Source organism: Anopheles stephensi, chromosome 2 (assembly GCF_013141755.1).
Source record: "Anopheles stephensi strain Indian chromosome 2, UCI_ANSTEP_V1.0, whole genome shotgun sequence".
NCBI classification, from domain to species: Eukaryota; Metazoa; Arthropoda; class Insecta; order Diptera; family Culicidae; genus Anopheles; species Anopheles stephensi.
Genome location: NC_050202.1, coordinates 74,692,000 through 74,716,836, shown reverse-complemented (window position 1 = coordinate 74,716,836; position 24,837 = coordinate 74,692,000). Strand labels below are relative to the sequence as shown.

General features: G+C 46.6%; 2 protein-coding genes across 6 annotated transcripts in view; one reads left to right on the top strand and one right to left on the bottom strand.

Moving 5' to 3' along the window:
• Window positions 1–24,837, top strand: part of LOC118506219 (serine proteinase stubble-like) — a 99,020-nt gene that overhangs the window by 58,938 nt on the left and 15,245 nt on the right. For all 5 annotated transcript variants that reach the window (XM_036043056.1, XM_036043052.1, XM_036043055.1 and 2 more), the window contains one exon: window positions 10,494–10,550. In XM_036043056.1, coding sequence (XP_035898949.1) covers window positions 10,538–10,550 — 13 coding nt within the window. In that variant the 5' untranslated portion in view covers window positions 10,494–10,537. The remainder of the gene's footprint in view (window positions 1–10,493; window positions 10,551–24,837) is intronic.
• On the bottom strand, window positions 16,963–24,333 carry LOC118506220 (UDP-glucosyltransferase 2-like). Its single transcript, XM_036043057.1, has 5 exons — window positions 23,838–24,333; window positions 21,190–22,419; window positions 19,253–19,701; window positions 17,831–18,047; window positions 16,963–17,760 (listed from the first exon to the last, which is right to left on the bottom strand). The coding sequence occupies exons 2-5, from the start codon at window positions 21,819–21,821 to the stop codon at window positions 17,463–17,465; spliced, it is 1,596 nt and encodes a 531-aa protein (XP_035898950.1). The 5' UTR covers window positions 21,822–22,419; window positions 23,838–24,333; the 3' UTR covers window positions 16,963–17,462.

Genomic DNA, 24,837 nt, shown 5'->3' with positions numbered 1-24,837 from the left:
ATCTATTTCATCATCCCACACGGTGCTTCTTCGGCGTGAAAATGCCGTTGTGATTCGATCTTCCTTATCACAGATGCGCGATGGAAGATTGATCAGAAACCAGCTGTGCTGCGCAGTGTGTTACCAACCTGCCAGGAAGGTGGTGATCATAGTTTCACGCCTGTCACAAACTGATCCACTTATCCCGACGGCGGACCCTGCCAGTTCCAAGATTCCACCGAGACGCACCACACTCGTCTGGTCCACCGGTGTGATCGTAATATTCAAATGAGCCGGTAATCAATTAGATATATTATCATAATCGAACCATTTGTTGCTGCTGGGAATGGGAAAATTTCCCTCTTTCGCGCGCGTGTGTGTTTGTGTTAGCCCAAGGGGTCGATGCACAGCATGAAGTCGTTCGTTGAAAAGCAGCGAGAGACACACAGCCTGGCGCGCGAGGCCCGTTGCTCAATGATTGATGAGCTATTGCTCAATCGACGGTTCGAACCGCGTTGTTGCGTAAGCGACGGTCGCCTGGGAAGGGCCGACCGAGATTCTGTACGACAACCACGATCACCACAACGGAACCGTTACCTTCTTGTGGCCGTGTCGGATGGCGTGCACGGATGGCGTGGATGCTACCGGGGTGCTGCTGCCGAGCGATCGTCCGGTTAAGTGTTGAAAATCGGTGAAAATCGATGGTCAATTGGAGGTACCCTTGATCGTACGCAATACGAAGGGAATCATTGAGTCCAAAAAAAAAGGTGTGAGTGTTGAGGACAAACTCAACTCGAGTAAAAAAGAGAGACACAAAGATCTGAAAACCCTAGGGTGGGTAAAGCAGCTCTTCAGCTGCTGTCACGAGCAGAATATCTGTCGCCTGTTGCCCGAGTTAATCGACGGTTCGTTCCACCCGGCTCCACCACTAGCTGCAATCTTATGATACCGATCGATGTACCCGGGGATGTAGTCCGATCGATGAAATGATCTGTACGCCAACCCTGGCCAACCACCATGCAACCACGGCCTTCTCACACGCACCATAAAGCGAATGTCGAAAAACGAAACGCGAAGAACGAACACGGCCCGGGGATCGGCGAGATGTGCTACAAACGATTAGATGCACCGATAATACATCGGAACCGTTACGATACCTCACGCCCGCGTGCCTGCGTTAATTAGACGCGTTTACGCATCAAGCCATTTAAGCCATGTTTTATCTGCTGTGAGTCGAATTTTACATGCCCAAGTCCCAAGACTCTGGTGCATGTAATTTGATGTAATACTACTTTCACTGGGTGCGACCGTGCGTACGCACCATGGCACCCGGGAAAAAAACACTGGTGAAAATGAAACCGATAGTCCGACCGGCCGGCCCCCTCGGTGCGTAATAATAATTGCTCGCCTAACGGGAAAGCGTGATTTTCCATTAGCAAGAACGGCTGGCAATTCCTGGAAGAAAGCACCACCGGAGGACGATTAGGATTATGAGGGTTTGGTCGATGTAAGCCTGCCGGTTGATCGAATGAATTGTTTGCCATTTTAATCACGGGAAAGGATAATTGTTGAGCCTTCCCGAGCTGTAGCTCGTTTAAATCAATAGATTAATGCCAGCAAACCAGTTGCCAGTCTAATGATGAAATCGTGAAAATCGAAAGCAAATAGCCAATAATGCTAGGGGACAGAACGGCTACCGTGCCACACTTGTCTAGCGCGCTGGTAATAACGTACCCCGCCATTGGTGCATAAATGGCGCGTAATGGTGCTCTAATGATAATGGGTCGCATACAATGATTTTTTCCCCTAACGGTTAAGGATTTAAAATATAATATGTTTACTTTTATCCATACATATAGTGTGAGAATAGAGCTAAGCAAAATCCTCCCCAGGAACTTGAAGAGACACAATCCCAACCGCTTGCTCGTATAACAATTTTCCTGCTTAATTAAAATCATTTCCTTCGTGCGAGTAATGGAAGAGTTTTTACGATCAAAATTAATCTCCTTTACACTATTAACGTTACGAGGTAGAAACATAATAACTTTCTAACGCTTCTCAACTATTAACTGGGCGTTAGAACTTTCACAGCCGGTGCTTGTTAACCAGCGGTGGCTCTCAGATAACGACCAACCGAACCTGGGCCATTCCCAGCGTAGTCGTGCTGCAACTCCCGGTTCGACTTTCTTATTAACACCGCTAGTTACCGATCAACCGATTTGAAGAATATTAGTCGTAATTGCTCAGTGAATGCTCCACACGCTCCGAAGTAGTCCACTGGTAAGGCTTCATGCCTTGGGCGAGCAATAAAACAGGAAACAAAACCCGCTGAGCGCACACCCACCGACGGACAGGACGGACAGTTATGTAACTAACCTAGAAAAACACGAAAACCCAGCCCAGTCAATCAAGCTGTGGCCGATGCACACACACGACGGTGGTGTGGTGCATCTAATGCAAAATCAAACCTAATCTTTCCGCTCATATACGCGCGGTCCAAAATGGCGCCTTCCGATTTCCGGCTGCGGGGCCCGTAACTAACCGCAATTGCTTCCGTTCAGGCAGGGAAGAGGGAGAAGAAAAAATCTAGAGCCCACACCCACACATTCAATTTTCCACCAGCTTGGAATGCAAATGTAATTTTCCCCCGACCGCTCTCGGAACAAGAACAAAGCGAGAAACGGAAGCAGCCAGCCGGCCAGGGATGACGGGGTCATACCGGTTACGTTTAATGTAAGCTGTGGAGGATTAATTCGAGCCGATCGGTCCGATCGCACCCAGCAGAACCATTTGCCTCGTGGTGCCTTTTTTTTGCGTAAAAACCCGGTAGCCACTGAACGGGATTGATCGAAATGATAGCAATTAGCAGGCCAGCCACCTTTCTGGCTGATCGGGGCAAAAAAAAGGGAGTTCGTTGAAGTTCGGCTGAGCATCCCGGTACGGGAACACCGAACGGTTTGTAACCTTCCACGCCGGGCGTGCGAAACCGGACGGCAGTGTTACAGTAAATAGCTGTACCTAATGGGCTGCGGTTCTGTGCCGATTCAAAACCGGGCAAAAATGGGTGAAAAATCCATCTCCCATTATGTGCATGTGCGGTGGGCGGTATGTGAAGTTTTGCACTCCTTTGCTCACCAGCAAATAGGTGAGGAATGTGCTACCGGCGCGAAATAAGGTTTATGGGTTGTTGTTGGTAATTCGATAGGTGTTGAATTGAATTCCCATTATCCAGGTTCCTTAAAACGGATATCCCTAAGGTGACTGACTTGAGATGAGAGCAAGGAGCTTCGAAGACAGACGTACACTCGCTTTATCAATGACGTCTGCATGTCTGCTAATGTGTCAACGAACCTCTGAGCGTCACGCGAGCTCCTCTAAATGACTACATCATTATCACACCAACTGGTCACTGCTCCTCCTCGGAAAACTGTCACTGTCATCTGCCCTTTGGGGATGCATCGGGGAAAGGTTCGTCTGGCCAGCTAGCTCGTCTAACTTACCTGCTGTCCAGTCCGCGGTGTCTCGTTTAATTACCCAGCTCGCCAAATGAAATCGAGTCCCATTCGTATCCCACACCGCACGGTTAGGGCCGTTGATCATACGCTTTCATTGAGCGCACGGTGTTTGTTTACGGAGTTTTCGCGTGTGACTTGTCCGTTTTTCCCGTGTTGTGGTGAGAAAACGAAAGAGAAACCGATCTTTGTTACTAATCGTTTCGGTAAAGTGGTTCGAACCCGTATGTCGCTTGCCCGTTTTCCCTTCCATTGCGCATCATTTCACTTCTGTCCGGTTTTGAATGATTTTAGCCGCACCGGGACAAGGGGTGAGATCTAGTCTTACACTCGTCAACGATCGTGATGATTGGCATTTGGATGGCAAAAAAACAACAGCGGCGATACATACGGCGAAGAAGACCCGCAGAACCGGACTGCATTGGACTGCTGGTTTGAAGTGCAGCTTTCTTCTTCTCCACATCCTGCTGTTCGCGTTTGGCTTTGTACATTGTTACGATCGGCGAAATGGCAACGATACAGTGTACAGCGAGTGATCCAGCAACAGAACAGCGAGCTCAACGCAAAACTTCCACTTTAATTAGATTCATCAAATGAAAAACAAACACACCGCCAGGGACTGGTGGTGATTTCTAGCCTCGGACTAGTATCAGTGGGTACGGTAGCCACCGTGGTTCATTTAAGCCTCATTAGCCCGGTAAAGAGATACTGTCTGCTCATTACCATTAGTTTATTGGACCGCTCAGAGACATTCACTCTCTCACAGTCTCCGGCTAAAGCAGTTGGACAAGTGCGACGATTTCATTAATCAAAAGAAATTGCAGTATTACGTTGAAGCAGCAGAATCCAGATAAATTTCTATTTTTGAGATATTATAAGGTTACATCCTCATGAAGAGACACCTCCGAATGGCTCCTGTAAGTTGCATCTGACCAAGGGCTGATTGTTCGCATAATTGCTACTGCAACCTCCAAAATCATCGAACATTCATCAATCATCGGAGCACACTCCAGCCCACTGGGATGGACCCGTCATGACACTGTATGCAAATAATCCTGCCAACTCATTCCCACTCGGTGGTCAAACAGCTCGGCCACGACGTCCACGGTGAAAGTAGACGCGCTGGCATGATGTTTGCACAGCATTTCAACCTTTCGGCGCCTGACCCGGACACAAATTGACAACTTCATTCATTCTGATGCTCTCGCCAACCCACATGGGTAGACTCAGGACCTTTTTGGCAATATGATTGATTGGCAGATGGCGGTTAGGATGAAGAGGAAGGTGATTAATGGTCAGGATGATAATTGCTTATGTCAGTGAAGATTTTCATCGCGTTAACTGGGGAAGGGGCTCGTGTGTTGGAGCTTTTCAAAACGCGTGATGTTTGTTTTAGTTTCTTGGTCGCTTCTTAAACTTGCTGATGAGCTGGGTTACCTTTCCAACAACAAAAATGGGTCAAATGGGATTACATTGGAAACCCCTTTGAAGGTCACCCAGCTAATTTGGAATTCTAATTTCTGGGACAATTCTTAAGTCTCAGGCATTGGAGCAAACATACAGGTGGCCGTCGGTCAGAATTCAATGTCCAGCATAGATTCCATCCAAAAGCAGTAAAGAGACGAGGCAAACTCCCGGTGGCACTTCACACCATGCCCATAAACGTACGATCATCACGTCCACTGTTATCGGTCAGCTTCATCGGAACAGTGTCCCGAACGGTGATCCGGGTGCGTGTAACAGCTGCGATTGCGATCGTGTTGTCGATTAGCGCAACAGTGCCAACGTCGAAGGTCGGTCACAACACACGCCCTGCGGAAGGGATTTTCGTTTTTCCCGCCAGACCCTCCGGCAGGGTAGAACGAGTCGATCTTTACAAAACCCGCTCGGAATGTCCCGATTGGTAGCCGCCAAAAAAGGGAACTGTCTTCGGGAAGTCACTCAACCGATGTAGTCACTCTCGGTTTGCCGTTGTTTGATCATTGGAAGGCACTGACACAGAAAGCGTTAGGGATGTTTGCAGCGTTGTCTACGCCTCGCGCTTCCCCATGAAAGGATCGCCGAACGATGGCGGCCGGTAGGCACAACGATGCTCGATGAAGTAATTCGAGCTCGAGCCGCTGACGGACTTTGTTCAACTGCAAATAATCCAAACAGTCCGGGAAGCGCAGGAACAAATGGGTCCCGCAGATGAGCGTCCGCCAGCAAGACGCTGGAGCCGGGGGGCAGGCTGCCCAGGAAACAGGCTCCGGTGTTGGTTGCCTGTCAGAATGAATAACGGAAAAATGTGCTACCATGGCGGGGCCGGTCGCCGGTTGTGAGGCGTCTCAGTTCTCCCGGGGGCCATTTATTCTTCGGCGTGGACCGGTAGCCTGGACCGGTGGTGCCTGCCTAAACCTATCACTGTCGCAACCCATCAACAGCTTCTGTCCTGCGGGTGCTTTCGGTGGTGTGGACCCCACAGGACCCCACTCCGGCTCCGGTGGGATCTCGTGCAGGGAGCGAGGGAAGCAGTCACTGCCACCGATTTGGCATTCTTTTGGGCTCCCGGGCGGCTCGTCGCCATCGTTGTCGGTGAGTGATAAATGACAAGGCATCACGATAGCTATTCTATTCGTTCTGACATATACTGCGGCACTGCCTTTCGGACTAGGTGTCGTTTGATCGTTTTTAAGCGTGCTGGTGTTTGTGCGCCGATGCGTGTGCATAGAACGAGCGTTAAAGAATAGAAACGCAATGCCGATACGAGGAAGATACGATCAGAAGTGTGGTGTAGGGTCTACGCTGCGCCATTCCGGTTATATCGCCCTATGTGTGTCTCGGTGCAGATATCGTCTGCGAGCCGCCGAGTATCTGCACGCGCTGAGGATTGAGGTTGCGGATTCTACCGTATCAATTTACTTCTCGAAATGGAGGTCAATATTGATTACCCGCAAGTGTCAGTTGATCGGTAGTAGCACACTTTCTGGCGACATCTTGCTACACAGAGCTTCAGCAAAGTTTCAATACTAACCCGATCGTGAGGCTCTCCGTTCTATTCCTCCTAATCTGAGGCGGGTAGCTAACGAAGTCCATTAAAGCACCTTCTTCATTCCCATAGCGCGGAGTTGATAGAGCCGACAGTTTTGGAAAAGGGCAGCTAAACTCTCACCAAAAGAAGAAGTCTGTTGATTAGGTTTTTGTTTACATTTCGCACGCTTCTTCGCACCTTTCGTGAAGCCTGAAGATGATCAGGTGTTGATTTACGTTTGGTGTGCAGGAAAGGTCTCTTTCGCCGGTATTATTATTTTTCCCCGCCCTAATGCTATTTTTATCCCGCGCGCATAGAAGCTTTTTCCCGCTATTTCCGCGAACCGTTTTAGAGGTTTGGATGTTGGTTTTTGTTGGGGGGGTCCACCTCTCCAGCAAACCTTCTAGTTCCCAAGAACGCTTAAAGTGTTTTGATTGACGAAATAATGAATGAAATGTAAATAATAGGGAGAGAGAGAGCGCGAGTTTGATTGAAGTTACAGTAAGGTAAGATCACTATGCTGAGTGAAATTTACACAAAATAATAGGAATAATGACAAACGAGGGCATTCTTGTTCTGAATTTCTTGATGATCCTCTTCTATTGCTAATGATTTTTTCTGCATTCTAAATATCAAATTAATATGTGTCTCTTAAGATTCCATGGTTGAACATAGCATTAATATTAAACATTCTAGACAAAACTGTTTATTCTTACCCTTCATCGGGCGTAACGAGCCGCTTCAAAATACCTCGAGACTTGTATATGACAAGCTTGAAAGAGATAGTCTCTTATTACCAAGTTCAACAGCACCCGCTTCAAACATTTAACAATCAATTGAATAGACCAAGCAAACTCGTAAAATCAGAATATCTCAATCATCGCCATTAAGATTCTTCCGATTCACGACCTCGTCTGTTTGCGTTGTTGACTCCACCCAGAGTGCTATTTTATTACGGTTGCAAGTGAGACACGGCCCTGTTCACCATGTCGCCAGAGACGGATTGCGCCTTGATTGATACAGATAGATACGACCCGAGGCTGGAGCTTGAAGCTTTTAGACCACCCAGCACAAAAACCCCCCGCACCAGTTATTCCTGAAGCCGTTGAAGGTCGACTGTCTGGACGCAATGCAAAGGCACCGTAAAGGCAACTGGTGCTCTGGTGCATTCGTGCATAGCTAATGAATTATTATTCCGAACGGTCTATTATTTTGATGTGCTACTGATTGGTTAATAAATTATATTAAACTGCAGGCGTGCGCCAGCGTACCGTAATGCCGTGGGCACCTTAATGCCACGCTTCGACGGCAACTGGTCGGTGGTGCGACTACGGCACAAGTGCAGCCTGGTGCAATTGCCCTCCAGCTTTCTGGTGGCTCGGCGTCAGGTTAAAGCAAATTGAAGAGAAGGAAAACAACACACGAACGAGTCCAATGAATCGGGATTGATGCTACTGTTGGAGGGTCAGAGGAGTCGCCCGTTTTTACACGCTAGGTTACAAGGCCATCGAGTTTCTTTTTCCCTTGCTAATTGTAAATTATTGATGTCTCTTTGGATGAAGCGAACAACAGTGGTGCAATTTCTCGTTGGTGAAGATAGAGAGCGATCGATACTTGGGATCAGTCATTCATCTGGATAGATTTTTAAAGGAACAAAGCGATAAAGCTGCTAAAACTAGACATAAAAATTTAACAAATTTATCTCTCAGCTAATGATTTTCAGCTCACCAATGATTTATTGCGTAAATCGTCCAACATCATCAAGAAAACAAGTTTTATGATAATCATTCATCACTTGTTAGAACACCAACCAACGAAACCTTCGCTCAGAACTTGTTTTCCTTCAGCGAATGAGATCTATTTTTCATTTGCCAAAATGTCGGGTTCTTTCCACCGCATCGACTCCGGCCAGGCGGAACTACGCCCTGATTGAATCGAATCCATTGCCTAACCTCAACCCCACAACAACCACCACAATGTCACCCAGTTTCGTTCTTGTTTTCCTGTTCTTGGCTCTGCCACGCCCGCCCGGAAGAACCACACAGCGGAGACGAAAATTAACAACGACATACGTAATGGGCGCTCGTGATCATGAATTACGATTGTGTCCACCGTGACCACCGTCACCGCGGCAGAACGACGTTCCGGAATGTAGCTGTCGGGGGCCGGACCGATCCAGAATCGTCAAAACTGGCCGAAAGAACCGTTTGGCGTAATTATTTGCCTGCAGGCATTCGGCGAGCTGATCCTGGCGCGTTTGACGTGTTAGCGTACGTCCGCGGCTTGGGTTTGGCCTAGTTCTGATACGATCGAGAATCGCGTCGATTAAGTGGATGGCGGCTGTCCGTGGTTGGAGTTCATGACTTTGCAACCCACTTTACTGATCTGTAAATTCTGGTGCTTTGCGTTGAGGAACCATCCAGCATAACAGTGGTTAAGAGTAATTAAACTCATTTTCCTCCAATATATTCGGAGCTATGCGAATGAGAACGGTGGCGTAATGTGGGTCGTCAACTGTGCTGTAATTAAGATCACACCGTAAACTGTTGAATCATGTACTGCCAAGGGCGCACAGTAGGGAAGGCGACACACGATTTACGTTGCGGAAACCCTCCAGGTGACAGATGATTTGCATCTTCATTGTACGGCGAGCGGACCCGTTTTGCAGCATGTCCAAAATCCAGCGTGTCCCTTCCCTGGAGATGCTTATCTGCACACCGGAGCGTCTTTGTAGCGTTCCTTCGGTTCGGAACGGGAATGGAACATCGTTACGTTTATGCTTTCACTTCGGTACGATCTAATTGTTCTTGCAGCACCGGGACCCAGGTGAAGGGCTGTTCTTTTGCAACACCGCAACCAATACACTATGGTGGAGAAGGTGTGAACATCATTAAAAACACCCCCGGCAGACAGATGAAAGCGTGGCGTTCCATGTGTTTTTTCTCCCTCGGTTCCGGACGAACTTCATTCAAAACGATGTTGACGGTTCGTATCCTGTGCCTCGATTGGACCTCGATATCTCGACATCACCATCAGCATGCTTAAAGTCGCAAGCAACTCCGGTGAACAAGTATCATTTCCCCATCGGCTACCGGTATTCGCTGCTGCCAATCGTAATAATGCCGTTTAATCTGATAATTGTTTTGATCATTTTCCGGTCGCTTGCACTTCTTGCGGTGTTAAGCTGGTGGCGCGCGACAACTTACCAGCAGAAGCGAGTCCCTGATCATCAACGACTCGATCGTCTTCAAACTCACCATGCATAATGTCGTTGTCCGCTGCTGATGAGTCCAACATGCGAACTCTTCGGTGCAGTTCGATTGGTGAACGCAGTCAAAGCGAGTTTCGTTCACGAGTTTTGTTGTATCATTGTGCCGTTGATTAAAATTCTTCGAGCAAAAGGCTGGCGCTCATTATTCGCAAATTGGTGGTCAGTTTTGGGAGACCGGCGCCGGGACGAACGATTCGTTAGGGAACCGGAAAAGCATCACATCGCCAACGGGAAGCAACCGGAGGTCCAGAGGGTAAAAAAAGGAATGTTTCCCGAATGTCCGGCGCCCGGACATACCGATCGAACTGCCCAGCGAAGGGAAGTTCAATGTACGGCCGGGGAGTAATCTCCGCATCAAAACATGGCGTTCGGGACTGCCTGATGGGTTCGAGGCACGCCACGGAGAGTGAATCTTCGTTCGGTTTTGGGTCGCCTGCCGGTTGCCTTATCAAACATTGCAGCATCTTGTTAAAATTACGGCTTAATTATCGTGCCACAAGAATCGATCGTTAAGGGTAGCTGGTAATTGATGGTAGCGCATTCGAAATGGGGCTTCAACCGGGATATGGTGGTGCGGGAGATTTGTGGGGAAGATTTCCCTGAGTCAATGACCAACCAATGGTTGTGATAAGAACTGTTGGTTTTTGTTCAAATTTATTATCCAACTACAATTGAAGATGTACCTTTTAAGTAATATCTGTTTTCTTCTGATTCTTTGCAGGACAACTGATATGGTCATATAAATGTCGCTTAAAAAGGCTTTCGATGGTGGATACAGGTAAGCGTATTCGGATCTATCTTCAGTGTGCGAGGTTCACACAAGCCTCTTACTTAGCATTCTTGATAGTTTAGTCTATAACCCTAAAACCAATTAGCACGTAAAATTTACAAACCATTACTAATTGAGCGAAAAGCCGAGCGTTTGATTCCTAATGTCGATTCGATTTCGGCGCCGTCCGGCTAATTAGGGAACAGCCCACCGCAAACACAGGAACGTCCAAAGCTTGCAAAAATCATAAAACGTTGACGTCTAGGAAGCGAAAGAAACCCAAACTGACTGTGTTAAATTTGAATAGAGTCTGCGTAAAGATTTATTGGATTCGCACACATAAATCAATCGGACTTCAACTGATATGACGATCCCCGCGAATAGCTACGAGATTGTGCTGTGACTTTGCCGAACTATAACCCCCCAAAAAAAAAGGCAGACGATATTTTTAGGACCTTTCCGTCTGGATTTTTATGCTAATAGCACCCAACGCTACAATCCTACCACTCCTCCCTGTGATACGCTCGCACCCAGACGTTCGTCGCTTTCCAAGTCGTTGCCATTCAATCAATTAAAAACATTATCGGTGCCAATCGATGGGACCCGATGGCGACAGACCGTTGGTGCCTGGTGGAGAGGCTGCCACACAGCGGTGATGATGAATGTTGCCCCATCAACGTCGAAAGGTGCGATAGCTCAGAAAAAAAACAAACTTCCCAAAAAATGGAAAGGCCGGCTTCAATTTCGATTTGCTAATGAATTTGATAATCTACCGACATTCGTCATACTTTTATTGACCGTTACGAAAGAAAAAAACAATCGATCAACACGTGGAAGGAAAGTGAGTGAAAAATTTGTCGCGCATCTGCAGTCGTGTGCAGCGAAAACATTTAAATGTTTATCATAAAAATGATTAACCCACGATTCGCTGGGTGGAAGTTTCCTTTTTCTTTTCCCCCTGTTTGCTGCAAAATGTATGCATATTTTTATGGGGTGTTTCGTTGGTAGCTTTGAAGTGATCTTGGGTTTGCTGATTAACCAATTGATTGGGTTTGTATTTTGGCTGATTGAAGTGAAGGTTAAATATAGTTCCTAAAACTATTTTCTCACCCAATCTTAAAGCAAATATAATTTGAAAAAGGCCTTTTCTGGAAAATTTTTTGCTTTCCTTGCCTGACAAGATGGTGAGAGATTAAAACCGTTTGTTTGTGCCTGATGTGAGATCCTTCCATAAAGCTTCGCCCATTCCTGTGGGAAGATGTCCCGGTCCAGATCGTCTTATGTTTCATCTCGCTATGATTAATTGCCACGATTTATAGACAGCCGTACCGGTGTATCTGTGAATATTTCTTCAAATCTTTCTGTCAGCTTCTATCTGCTTCTACGTTATCTGCTCGTGGCGGGCCTTATCCTGCGGTACCGGCAACTCTTGTCATAAAATGTAAATTTAATCCACCGAATTTTGGCAAAGGTTGGACGGACCTTTTGGGTTGTTGTTTGCCATTCACCAGAAAAAACACACACACACACACACACACACACACACACACACACACACACACACACACACACACACACACACACACACACACACACACACACACACACACACACACACACACACACACACACACGGTGCTCCAATCATAGTTTCGTAAGCCGCAGAGACAGCCACGTTGGTGAAATGAATCAAGACGGCATGGATTTATGGCACTGTCGCACTGTCGTCAAATTTACGGGATCCAGTTTCGGTGATAGATTTGTGGCCGGGTCTAATCTACCATAAGTCGTGGGCAGAAGCAGAACATAAAAGGAGAGCCCCACAGTCCTCCCATTGCCCGAGGACTCGTGGAGCAACCCGTGGTGAAAGAATTAGGCTCGCTTCGCACAACTCGTGCGCCACATTGTTGTATTTGCGAGCGCACCTCGCTGTGTTTTATGCTAAACGGTTTGATCCACTTTTGCATCGAACCGATCTGGCCCCAAAAATCGGCGTGGGCGGTCAAGTTTAGCACACACCCAAACGCGAGCCAGCTGTTGACACGGGACGGGGAACAGATTATCAAACAGTCGATTTGATAGATCATCGGGATGCTTTGCGATCACTGGATTGTCGCCGGCTAGAACCAGCGTGGTTCGTTTTATGGTGCCTGGTGGGCTTTGGCGTTGGAAAAATAAAAGCGACTGATATAGGCCAAACCGTTCGTCGTCGCGTGGTTAGAAGAGTTAATTTAAGCAATCACTCGGTTTGGGGGTAAGAGCCGGGCGGGATTTATGAAACCGTGACGAATGTACACGAATCGTGCCCGTTCACGCGTACGATCTCGATTATCGATGACAGTCGGGTTCGTGCTATATATCGATCGGGAAGTTTGCAGGTCTTGTCATAACGGGCTCAAGTGTGGCCGGGGCACGAATGTTCTGTAGTAAGCGTTTGTGGTTTTGGTTAGTGTTGTTTTGTGGAACAGTTAACAAGTGTGTTGATTGAGTGATTATTCGTATTAAGTGGATTATACAGGATGTGATGTAGGTTGTTACAGAAGATGGATGTGTGTAGATGTATCGAAGAAGAGAGTACAAAAATCAGGTAAATGTACTAAAGTTTCAACACTTAATTATAATTGACTGCGTCTAAAAGCATAAGCAGAGTGCAAATCACTTGCATATCTTGAAGTAGTTTCTTCGGACTCGTATTTTCCCGAAGGAGCCGGTTAGTGTGCATTAAGACATCCTGAGCTTAAGCGCATACCCATATCCAATAAATTCAAGATTATGCTAATTTAACGATCAATTTGTAGCTTAATCTGCGCAAGATAAGCAACCCATGGCTTAATCCGCCGATCTTCAACCATCAACCAAACCAAAGCAACCTCGGTCTGCTGTTTGGTCAGCTTTCGTGCACACTTGGTTCAATATCAAACCTGTAGCCATAAAGCTGAAACCGCTCCGTTTGCCGTTGATGAGATTAAGCGGCCGTACATTCCAACGTACGCATCAAATAATCCTAGCGCTAAACGATACTGCTGTCGACATGAACACCTCCAATTCATACCGCGCTACTCTCACTTTCGATCTTGGCAACATGTAATCTTGCCCAACAAACGAGCCGTCACGATCAAACAGTGAGTGGAAAAGGCTTCACCGTAAACACCTCGCCTGTGGGCCGGATTTTCAAGATAAAAGTGGATAAAGAAAATGTTGGTAGCGTGCGCTGATCCGCCGTCCAGCGTAGCTACCGTAGAGCGAATCATGTTGCATGTTGTACAACAAGATCATTTAGCCATGGGAATGCTAGAGTCTCGCGCGCACCATCACGACACGACGGCCTGCCGTGTTCGGTGAGCTGGTGGCGCTAGGGATGCCGGCTACGATATGCTGATCCTGGGCGAGAGCGTTGTAAAATGTTGTGAAACTCGTGTACTATCTCAGCAAGCAAGCTGAGCGTTAACATAAACAAATTGATTGTGTATCGTGAGCTTATCCTTGCCTGAATACTTTCGAGTTTCAGTTGAGATGAGTTTTTGGAGTAGGCGAGTAGGCTGGTGAGATTTGCCTCTATTTACCACCGGTTGTAGTTGCACCGAATGGAAACCCCTATGAGGATCATCTTGCTCAGCCACGGTGGCGATCACCTAGGTGTTGGGAAGATTCCACTGGCAAGCTTATCTTAATTCCGTTAATCATTTGCTGGGTTGCTTATCGCGCCGGGCTGTCTATCATTTTCATACCAATCTTTCTGTGTCGGCACTTACCGGATTTGATGGTGAATGTCTGTTGTCTGCCAAGGTTTCCAAAAATGTTAATCCTCCCGAGTCGATCTGTTGTAATCCACCCAACCTAGCTGCAACCGGTGCAAGCGCATTCGGACGATCTCTAGCCGTGGTGCTGCTGAATATTTATATCACAAATCGGCTGCAACTAAATGTGAATGATCGCTTCGTATAAAAGGGATTACTCGCAGCGAGATTAATTCCACCCAGGCAGCCAACCAGCCCTGCGCTAATTGGTGATGATGTGCAGCTGAAATCCGTAGTTCCGGATCGTTGCCTTGCGAGATTTTTGATGCATTTTTCAACGAAACCTTATCCACCTTCATCGCGATCCGATGGTGATAGAGTGTGCGTTTTCTTTAAATGCAGCTGGTCGACCCTTGCGATGCATTAATCAGGAGAAAGTACTGCACAGCGGATCGGTGATGGGTTGAAGAAATATTTTGGCTCTTTAAAGAGGCATCCATGCCTAGCAATGAATTCTTTGGCTTGGGGATCCTAACGTTTAAAGAACCGAACCGATCATTAACCGTCCTCGTAATGATTTACGCATTTGATTTATTATTTATATTTTTATGATAATTTTGCTGTTGATCGATTTTCTCCAGGTTCGATCAAAAATTCCAAAAATAATTCTATAAATGTTTTTTATCGTTGTTCGAGAGCGCTATAAGGAACGCAATGAAATTTATTTATTTATTTATTTATTAATTATCACGGCAAGGAGCCGTATTGTCAGCACCGCATGTGCTGACGAAATACAAATGTCAAAAACAAAAAATTCACAAAGAAATTACCAAGGCATTTCCTCCCTGGTATTTAGCCTTATCCCGGGCATGCTCGGTTGTAGGTGTGTGGCGATTGCAGTGAGGAAATCCAGGTCTATTGTAGAATTTGTAGAAATGTTTAGGTCCGGGACTATTGCTGGCGGTATTGTGTTGATGGTAGTGTGGTGTGTAAACGGATCATCCTTCCGTGTATCGGATCTGGAGAGCGAAACAAAACTAAACAAAAAAAAAACAGCGTTTTGGACAGCACAAACATTTGCCTCTGTATAGTGTTTCTCAAACTGCCCAGCAGTGATAGCCCAAGCTCGACCAAGCCAGCACCGAAATCAAAAGCTATCGGCGAGTTCCCCTCCGTAACAGCAGGGTTTCTGCTAATAACGAGGTAGGACCCGCCGACCACCTCCGAACCCAACGCCAACAAGGCCGAACTCGCTCCATCAAGGCTAGGCAGAGATGAAGAACACTATTGCAGAAAAGTCTGCCTCCCTTCTAACGATAGTGTCGACTTTGGTCCCGGATACTGTTGCACCGTCAACGGACCACCCGTGGCACTACAAAGAACAATTAAGACACGGACAACACAACGAATTACAAAAAAGGAATGTAGGGGTCTTAGGATTGGAAGGATAATGGGGATGCGGAATCAAAGGATAAGACCGTTGTCTCTGGCGAATCGGTAGATGAGCCTCATGTAAGCGAGGTTCCTAGTCGCCAAAATTTCTCTAATTTCTATACCCGGTTGTCTGCCGATGCTCTCGACTGTGCCCAACAAGGAGGGTCTTGCGGTTTCAAACTCCACGCAGGACCACAGAAGGTGATCCACATCGTGAAATCCGTCACCGCAGCCACACACCTTCGTCTGAGCCAGAGTTATACGCTGAAGATGAGCATTCAACGCGAAATGATTCGACATAAGTCGAGACATCATGCGTATGAATGCCCGGTCAACAGAGAGCCCATCGAACCAAGGCCGCAGGGACACTTGCGGAGAGATCGAGAAAAGGAATCGCCCGAGATCATCCGCCTCCCACATGCTCTGCCAGCGAGACAGGAAAAGTTGCTGTGGTAGGCGAAGAAACTCTCGGGCCGAGATCGGACGGTCGTAAAATGCGCCTTGTTGGACGCCTGTTTTGGCCAGTGAGTCTGCCTTCTCGTTGCCGGGAATTCCACAATGAGAAGGTACCCAAATTAGCGAAATCCTGAACGCCTTGTCGAACATGGAGCCAAGCAATTCTATGATTTTAATGACCAGGAAATCCTGACTCTTAACAGCCTTCGGGGATCGTAGTGCTTCGATAGCGCTAAGGCTATCTGTTAAGATGAAGTACTGATCCGAAGGTCTCGCTGCTATAATCAATAGTGCGTACAAGATTGCGGCTAGTTCTGCGGTGTAGACACTACACGGCTCCCGCAATTTGAAAAATGCTTCGGCGGACTCACTAAAAACGCCGAAGCCGGTGCCTTCCTTAGAGGATGATCCATCAGTATAATACTGGCTTCTTTGGTCTAAATGACCATACTTATCCCTGAAAATGCCCGGAACTACCATCGGGCGAAGATCATTCGGTATGGTCTTAATTTCCTCGTGCAACGAGGAATCTGTTGTTAAAAGGGAACTGTAGGTCTCAGGAAGGGCAGCACGGTTTAATGCCTGTGGAGCGCTAGGATGCACTTGTAGGGCAACAAAATCTTCGTAGATTTTCAAGATCTTGCTCTTAGAACCTGTCTCTAGAAGCGCTTTAAAATTTTCTTCGATCAAGGGATTTGATACTGAAGAACGGACTAGAAGGCGAAGCGACAGCATTTCAAAACGAAGTTTTAGCGGCATCACTCCGGTCGAACGCAATGAAATTTGATAGAAAGTAATTTCAATTGAGTTTTATTTCAGTAGTACTGTTTTTATTATACCACCTATGCTGGTACACAATACATCTTACACAGGTAATATCACAATGCACTTATGCACTAGAACTGTTTTAACATTCGCAACAGTTTGATTCCACTAGTGAAGATTCGCGACAGGTATCATCCGTATTTAAATTCCCTCACAGGCATTAACAATTCGTTCAGGCAAACCCCTAAAACCGTTTCAGACTTTCAGTATGTTTTGTGTGAGGCATTCGGTTCTTATCAATGTCTAAGAGATGTAACAAATCTACAAACTAATGTTTTTTTTTCTTGTTGCTCTGAGCATGCAAAATTACCATACGATATAAACTAAGAAAAAGCGGTAAACATTATCAACTATAATTCCCCATAACGGGCGTTATCCTTAACAAAACCATCTCTTCCTTTTTATAGATTTTGCATAGCAAAACATTATTGCTATTTTGTAAATACCTAACCTCTGCGGGACAGTTTTCCTACATTAATTTGCACTTGCGACTACCACGCGTCACCATTTCCATCGGTAAGCTTTTCGAGTAGCGAACTGCTCGATAAATTCCGTACGCTATCAGCGAGCACACGAGCGTAGCCAAGACGCCAACCACGAGCAGTACGTCGAGCAGAAGGTACTCGAACCACGATAGATGGCGCACGTGCAGCGGTTTCGTTCCACCGTTACGTGCCACATACTCGATCCACCAAACGGCACGCTCCATCGATGTTTGGGGCTGGTCGTTGAGCAAGCGTTGCAGTTTGTTCACGTTTTCTTGATATCTGAAAAATGCAATGCCGCATATAAATTAATTAATTGCTGTAATTTAATGGCAAAGTGTGAAAAAATTACCTTTCGTTCGTTAGGACATCACGCAGCTTATCGACGAACGTTTGTGTCTCGAAATCGATGAGTGAGATGATGCCCGCCTCATACTTGACTATTTGGCGCAGATAGTGGTCGTAGGAGGTAGAGTAGCTAATGCCAACGACGGGGACTTTATGTTGAATCGCATCCTCTACATTAATTTGGCCACCATCTGTGACGAACGCTCGCACTTTTGGATGTCCTGTAAATAAAAGAACAGAGAGGGATGAATATGACTTCAATAACAGCACAATAATAATTTTATTTTGGTATATCTTCCACTTCATCCAGATTTGTAAATGGTGTTGTAAACAATAACAACAAAGTTTCAGATCCAATCACTTCCCTCCACCGCGTTTTGCAAGCGAATCCGGCGTATGTAAATATTTTCAACCCTTCACCGGTTGCGTTCATGGCGCGGCTTGTGTTGTTGATGATGCGTTTTGTTTTTCTCTGTGGACATTCCACTGCAATTGCCAACCCTTATCCTCCTACTCGAGATACGACCGCGTTGTTATTGTCACCGGTCGGTTTCATTTCTCAATGAACTCGCCAGCGAAACACGTGCGTACGAGTGTGACTGGTGCTCTACTACGACGTTTCACCCTCTCGTGGACTCACACACACACACTCACACACACACACACAAACAGCACACCGTCGATGGGAACGTAGCCATGAACCGGTGGCAAAACAACATGTCTAATGGGAAACCGGCTGCCAAGCCCCCAAGTACTGAGATTTAGATCGTTTGCGGTGGGGAGGAGGGGGGGAAGGGGGGTTCCATTGAGGAAGGGAGCACTTATCTTTCCCACCCCTAAGCACGGCGCCAGTTTCCCATCCTCCCCGCGTCGATCTATCTAATCTTGTTTTTGTTTTGACTTGCTTCAAACATTCCTCCCTGCTACATGCGCGAATCCATGCTTCTCTGCATTGGCCGATCGTCGCGCATCCATCTTTTGCAAGTCTGCCTCGTAATAGATACCGGGAAGTACTTAATATTCACAAAAGTTGTAGACGACATGTGAACCGTCCCGCGGTGGGTTATTTTGAAACACACTTTTTCCGCAGCTCACGAAGGCACTAGTGGGCCGCTCATTTTCGTCTTATTTATGTTGCATCAAGACATTGTAGAGCGTGCCTTGAAGCATTCCCGAAAAGAAACGAGTTTTTCAAGGTCCCTCTAGCCTAGAGCTTCTAGACATCGCCGCAGAAAGGTTGCGATACTGCGTATATTCTATTCATATCGCTAAGAACTATTTTTTTTCGTGTAGCAAAAAACCAAATTTCTCCTCGGAAGCTGCCCGCTAACCTTCACAACCTCTAGCGCTTCATGGTTTTGACGACGTGAGCGAAATGGTTAATGAAGTGGAACAAATTTAAAAGTGGAAGGCAAAAACGACTTACCTAAAACGGCCTCCTGAGGTACGTTGTGTGATTGATAGATGCGCCCCGTGCTGTTGATCAGATCCATGACGTCGTCCAGCACCCAAACGCTGGCCAAATCTAGCTGCTCCAGTGCTCTGGCAATTTTTTCGATCCGAACCCGTCCAGCGATTCCACCGAGCGAAGAGCCCAGATTGACGTACACAACCGGTTCGTCCGATTGGGACAGGAAAAGGCCAAGATCTTCCGGTAGTGCTGTGCCGATAGAGGCGGTAGAGCGACTTTGGTGGATGCCTCCGAGGTATACCGTAGTCGGTCCAACGGGACGTACGTTTCCCAGCTGCTGATACGCGTTGATTAGCAGCAAATCTGCGTTTTGCTCTATATGACGCAGGTCGGAAATGTGTTCGCCAAAGTTGCTCTGCGCGATCAGGTTCTGGGCTGGAATCTCTTCGGTGTAGTAGTAAAACCTGTACGAAAGCAAACAAGAATGACGTTAAAGTATGATTAAAACATATATCGAAGACATGTTGTGTTATGTTTTGCAAACTCTAAGCCTCGCAGCGCCCTAAGCAATTCTTATCAGGCGCACCTCCTGGAGCGATGGCATAACAAATGTTGTAGCGATTAGGCTAACACGTACAGCACATGGTATCAGTTGCCGGTAGATAAGGAGCACCAACGCGGACATACGTCACTGGAGTTGGAAATGTTTTCGCAAATCCCATTGAGGCGCAATTTGGTGACTTATGCAATCTTATCGGTCATCGTTGATGTTCAGAAAAGAATCAAGGCCACTGTGTCAACTGGAGAAATTCCTACTGTTGATAGCGCTATCTATTTACGCCCGATAGCTGTCCGATGAGTCCTTATGCCAAATATGCCTGGCGGATTGCAATGTGAAGAAGAAATATTCTTAGGTCATTCACAAACTTCACACCCGTGGCGATAAGAGAGATTTTAGCGTTGTTAGCTATTTTAATGTTTTAAAATAGAAACGTTTAACGAGGGCGAAATAGAAATGCTCACACTTCACGTGCGCTACTGCGTCACTGGTTGAGCAAATAGGCCGGCCGAAGGCTAATCGTTTCGATTACTTAGCAGGAAGTAGGTAATATGAAATGTAAGCATTCAGAAGAAGTTGAGCGTGCCTGATGTCTTTAGTGAGCACTCGCTTCCTTCAGCGAACCGAAGTGAAACGGCAATACAGTCGATAAGTGAAACTGGCACACACATTCAGCAATTTATTGCAAGAACAGTTCCGCTACTAGCACGTTCTAGAATGGCTGCGAGAAAAAAAACTAAACTAAGGCTCAATGACTCAAGGCATCGGAGTGGTGATCGGATATGCAGTGATTCGGACTGTTGCTAGCCGCATTCTTGCATCGAGCAATTCTATGCAAAACAATAACAAAACCGTCGACGTCACGCTATGAGACGTGAGCATACAGCCACCTCGTTTGTTTAGTCACTCAATCTTCCAGCTTCCAGTTATGTACGTTCTAGGAGTTGCTTTGTGAAACGTAACCATTTTGCTCGTTTCCCCCGTCTCGAACCACCTCCCCTAATCACTTTTACTTTCCACGGTAATGACGGTCGTGTCGAGTCACTGCACCGACTGACTTGCACTTTTGTGCACGGTTTGTGCACGAGCGCGACTGCATCGAAGCCGGTTTGACCTACGGCAATGCATGTGTGTGTGTGCGCGCTGAATCGTCATGACTTTACCAGTCACATGTCTGTAACTGGCGGTAAGTTGCTCAATTATAATTGCTCCAGCTGTACCATGTCAGGGCCTGAATAATTCAACACACTACACGTCGTTAATTGTGGAGTTGCTCGGCGAAAAAAAAATGGAGGAACTAAACAAGGGAGAGTTGCGCCGAACAAATGACGGTAGCCCTTTGTAATCAGCTGCTTAAAGGCACGGTGTCATCACCAACGCCCTCGAAACTTACCTGTACCAGACGGTGAACAGCACGCTCGAGATGCGCTGCAGCAGGCTCAGATCTTCGCTAAACGGCATGAAGATGCTCGGATAGCCGATCGGATGGTTAGGGTTGCCCAGCGCTTCGTGCGCATTGATGAACGCTCCCCCGTTGGCGATGCCCACCAGCGGTGCACGGAAGTGTTCCGCAAACGCGTTCATCAGTGTGACACCACACCACTCCACCATGACGACGTCAAAGCGGCTAGCATCCGCCGATAGTCTGGCCGAGTTGATAAGCTCCTTCATAGCGGGATGCTGCAGTTCTTCGGCCGAGATCGTACGCATAACGTCGAAGATGTTTCGCAGCATGTCACGCCCATCCAATCCAACCCTGCCCAGCTGCTCCAATACGGGTAGCTGATAGGCGAAGCTAAGATCAATCTGCTGCACACGATCAAGCGATCCGTTGGTCGTCTCGATTGGATCCGTTGTTACTAGCACTATCTCGTGGCCACGGTCGGCAAGCTCTTCGATCAGCGGCCGGTAGACTAGTTGGTGTTGTTTCAACGGTACCGGGAAGATTGCCAGTATTTTTGCTGCCTCGACCAAACATAACGACGCGATGATCGCGAACACCAGCGCGAGTGTATTCGTGGCCATCGTTCAACTTGGCTTGCGATGCTGGGTGTTCTATTTTCGCGCTAGGCAGAACGCGTTCCAACGCGATTGTCGCCAAGTATCGGGTCGGGATTTTGTAACTGAAGATGTGTTACAACAATTTTGCACTGTCCCGGCCAGTTGCCTACACCACGTCTCACCGTATCACGTTCTCTGTCAGATGGTTGATCAATTGAATTTCGCGTTCGTTTGACCTCGTTGATTGGCGATTTGGACGGAACGTCTGCGGGGTGTGTCGTACATGTGATCAGAGACGATCAGACAAATTACCACCGCGGCACTGGAGACTCGAGGCAAATTTTATTCAATCAAGCACACAATCAACGGCCGTCCGAGATCGTACCACGGCAAGATGGGGGAGTAATTCACACTCCAACAACGTCGCAAACCGTATGCAAATAAATAAACGTTCGTTTCGTTTAAGTGATTCCTTTCGAAACCGAATCACTTCCTTCCGCACACTAGGTTCACAATTTCTCGGATCGTAAGTGTGCCTTAAGGTTCTCGTTGGTGTTCCCACTTGTGCGTCCGGCCGTTGAGATTAAATGGAAGAATCAAACCCTTGGGTGACTAATGCAAGCTGCAAGAATAAGGAAGAGCAAGGGAAAATAAGAGAAGCATTAAAAGAGGTCTTGCTAATTAGCAAATGCTCTGACGCAGTCGTTCTGGGGCTCGTGATAGTGTGATGGACAGAACCGTTATGAAACATGTCCTAGCCACATGATGGAGCCACATGATAGAGGCTTTGCATGACGCACGACAGACATTTCAGCAGTGTGCGACCGTTTGCTAATTGAGGATACGGGGTTTTTTAGTGGTCATGTGATTGAACTTGTGGAAGTACTTGTTTAGTAATTCTGTCAACGCTTTGGACGAGTTTTATTTTTCCTTTTATACTAGTACGTAAGCAGGTCACTGGTTTTTTTCCTTATGCAACTAAATACTTCCAGTGCTTTCAGTTATCGGCGTTCACTTTAAGCTGATTAGCGAATATAAGGACTTCCGCATGAGTATGTAACGATTTTTTTTTTTGCGGACTATAAAACTGCTAGCATGCAATTCTCGCCAACAAATCGTATCGTAAACTGACCCCAAAGTGGTCATATCAGGTAGTTATGGACACGCAAAAGCAAGACAAATTTCTTTGAGTTAGAAGCGGGAACGCAAATTGAAATAAGCATGAAATGTTCTTAAAAATTGAACAATTCTTTTTAAGTGCATAATAACACAACAACACCCGACGTGGGTGCTATCGGACGAGCGTTGCACGCGTAATCGCTTTGTTTGCGCTTGTCGACGGCAAGGAACAGGGCAACATATTAGTGCTGCGTTGTTCGTTGCTGAGGCCAGGCCCATACGTGTGGTTCAGTACGTCCGGCATGAATCATAGCACATGAGCATGCGGTAAAACATCCTCAACCACATACGACTTCATCTCTCTCTCTCTCTTTCTGTCTTATTGACCCCCCCGGGGAAGTTCGCCTTTCAGACACACACACACTCAGCGCGTGCTTTGCTTGCTTCTTCTTTGTGTTCCGTATGGATGGGTTTGTTACGGAAAGAGTGGTTAATATTATATTACCAGCAGCCCCGGTTTAACCTGGAAAGCGATCATTTCCATGCACGAAATATGCTGAGCCGTGCGTTTCTTGCACTCACCCAACTAACACACACACACACACACACACATGGCTAGACTATCGCTAAATGTATTCATTTCATCAAGCGGCTCGCCCAAAATGGAAAAGAAATTCGCTAAATTTCTTTTACATCGCCGTACGCCCCCCTATCAAGGGTTGATAGCGAACGAGACTGTCCGGATTTGTTTTGAATTTCGAATCCCGCAACGTTAAATCTGTGTGAAATCGTCTCCCCCGTGTCCCCCAGTAGCAAATACGGTTAACTTTGTATGCGTTGATTGGCCGCTGCACAAAGACGCCCTCACTATCGTTGGGGCCAACGGTTTGACACTTCGTAGCGTCGTGATCTTCGCCGTACCTTGCTTCAATCCTCTACCGATCGTCTTTCGCTGCATTAATTATAATCAGCTGCTGTAGCGATGCGTGTACACGTGTGGTGTGCCGAAGTAAAGAAAGAGCGTCGTTTCTAGCGCTGTACACGCTTTGTACGATCAAGCGGGTCAGCTGTTGCTGCTCTCACGCACCAAGTCCCCCCGCCAAGGACAGTAGCACTCCTGATGGGTTTTCCGTCCACTCTTGACACTTGAGAAACACTATCCAACAGGATTGCTTATATTACACCGACAAGATTCTGAAACTTGAACTGAACTTTTCACGATCTTCGTTTGTTGCACTTCGTATTAGATATAACCGCAATGTTTCGTTTTGGCACTTGTTTTTCTGTTATCGTTCAAAGGCACGTTAAATTCACTGTAGTTAAACCGCAATAGAGTTTTCTTGAAAGCACTGTGCCCACTCGCACAAGGCACAAGATCGATGATGCGTACTGCTTGAGTTGTTGAGCTAAAATGAACACCGTCGCTGCTGAGCGGTGAATGTATATACGGTTTGTGGCTTGATGGCTGTTGAGAGTGTGTTGGTGTGCGCCAGAGATTAGCAACCAATTCAACATATTCGTTTTTTTTGTTTTGTTTATACACTGTAATACAAATTCTTTGTTGTAAATTTTTATCCTTATCCATCATATTCAACAAGTTATATTTACTCAAAAAATCCATAAAACCTTTGAGTACTTTCTTTAGTTGAGGCCCCTGACATCAGGGCCTACAACGAAGTAGCAGCTTTAGGTGTAGTTGTGCATATGGTATTGTATAGCTTTGGTACGCTCTATTCAGGTTGCTCACCATCCAACAGTACCTCAGCGATGAATTGGTACAGTAAAAGATTTCACTTTCGTAATTCCTTTATATTTTAGTTCGAAGGATCATTTGTTTTAAAAAGAAAGATCCACATATTTTTTACAGCAATTTAAAAAAAATCGACTAGGAATAATTCCAGGCCGTTCTTCCATCTAGAAT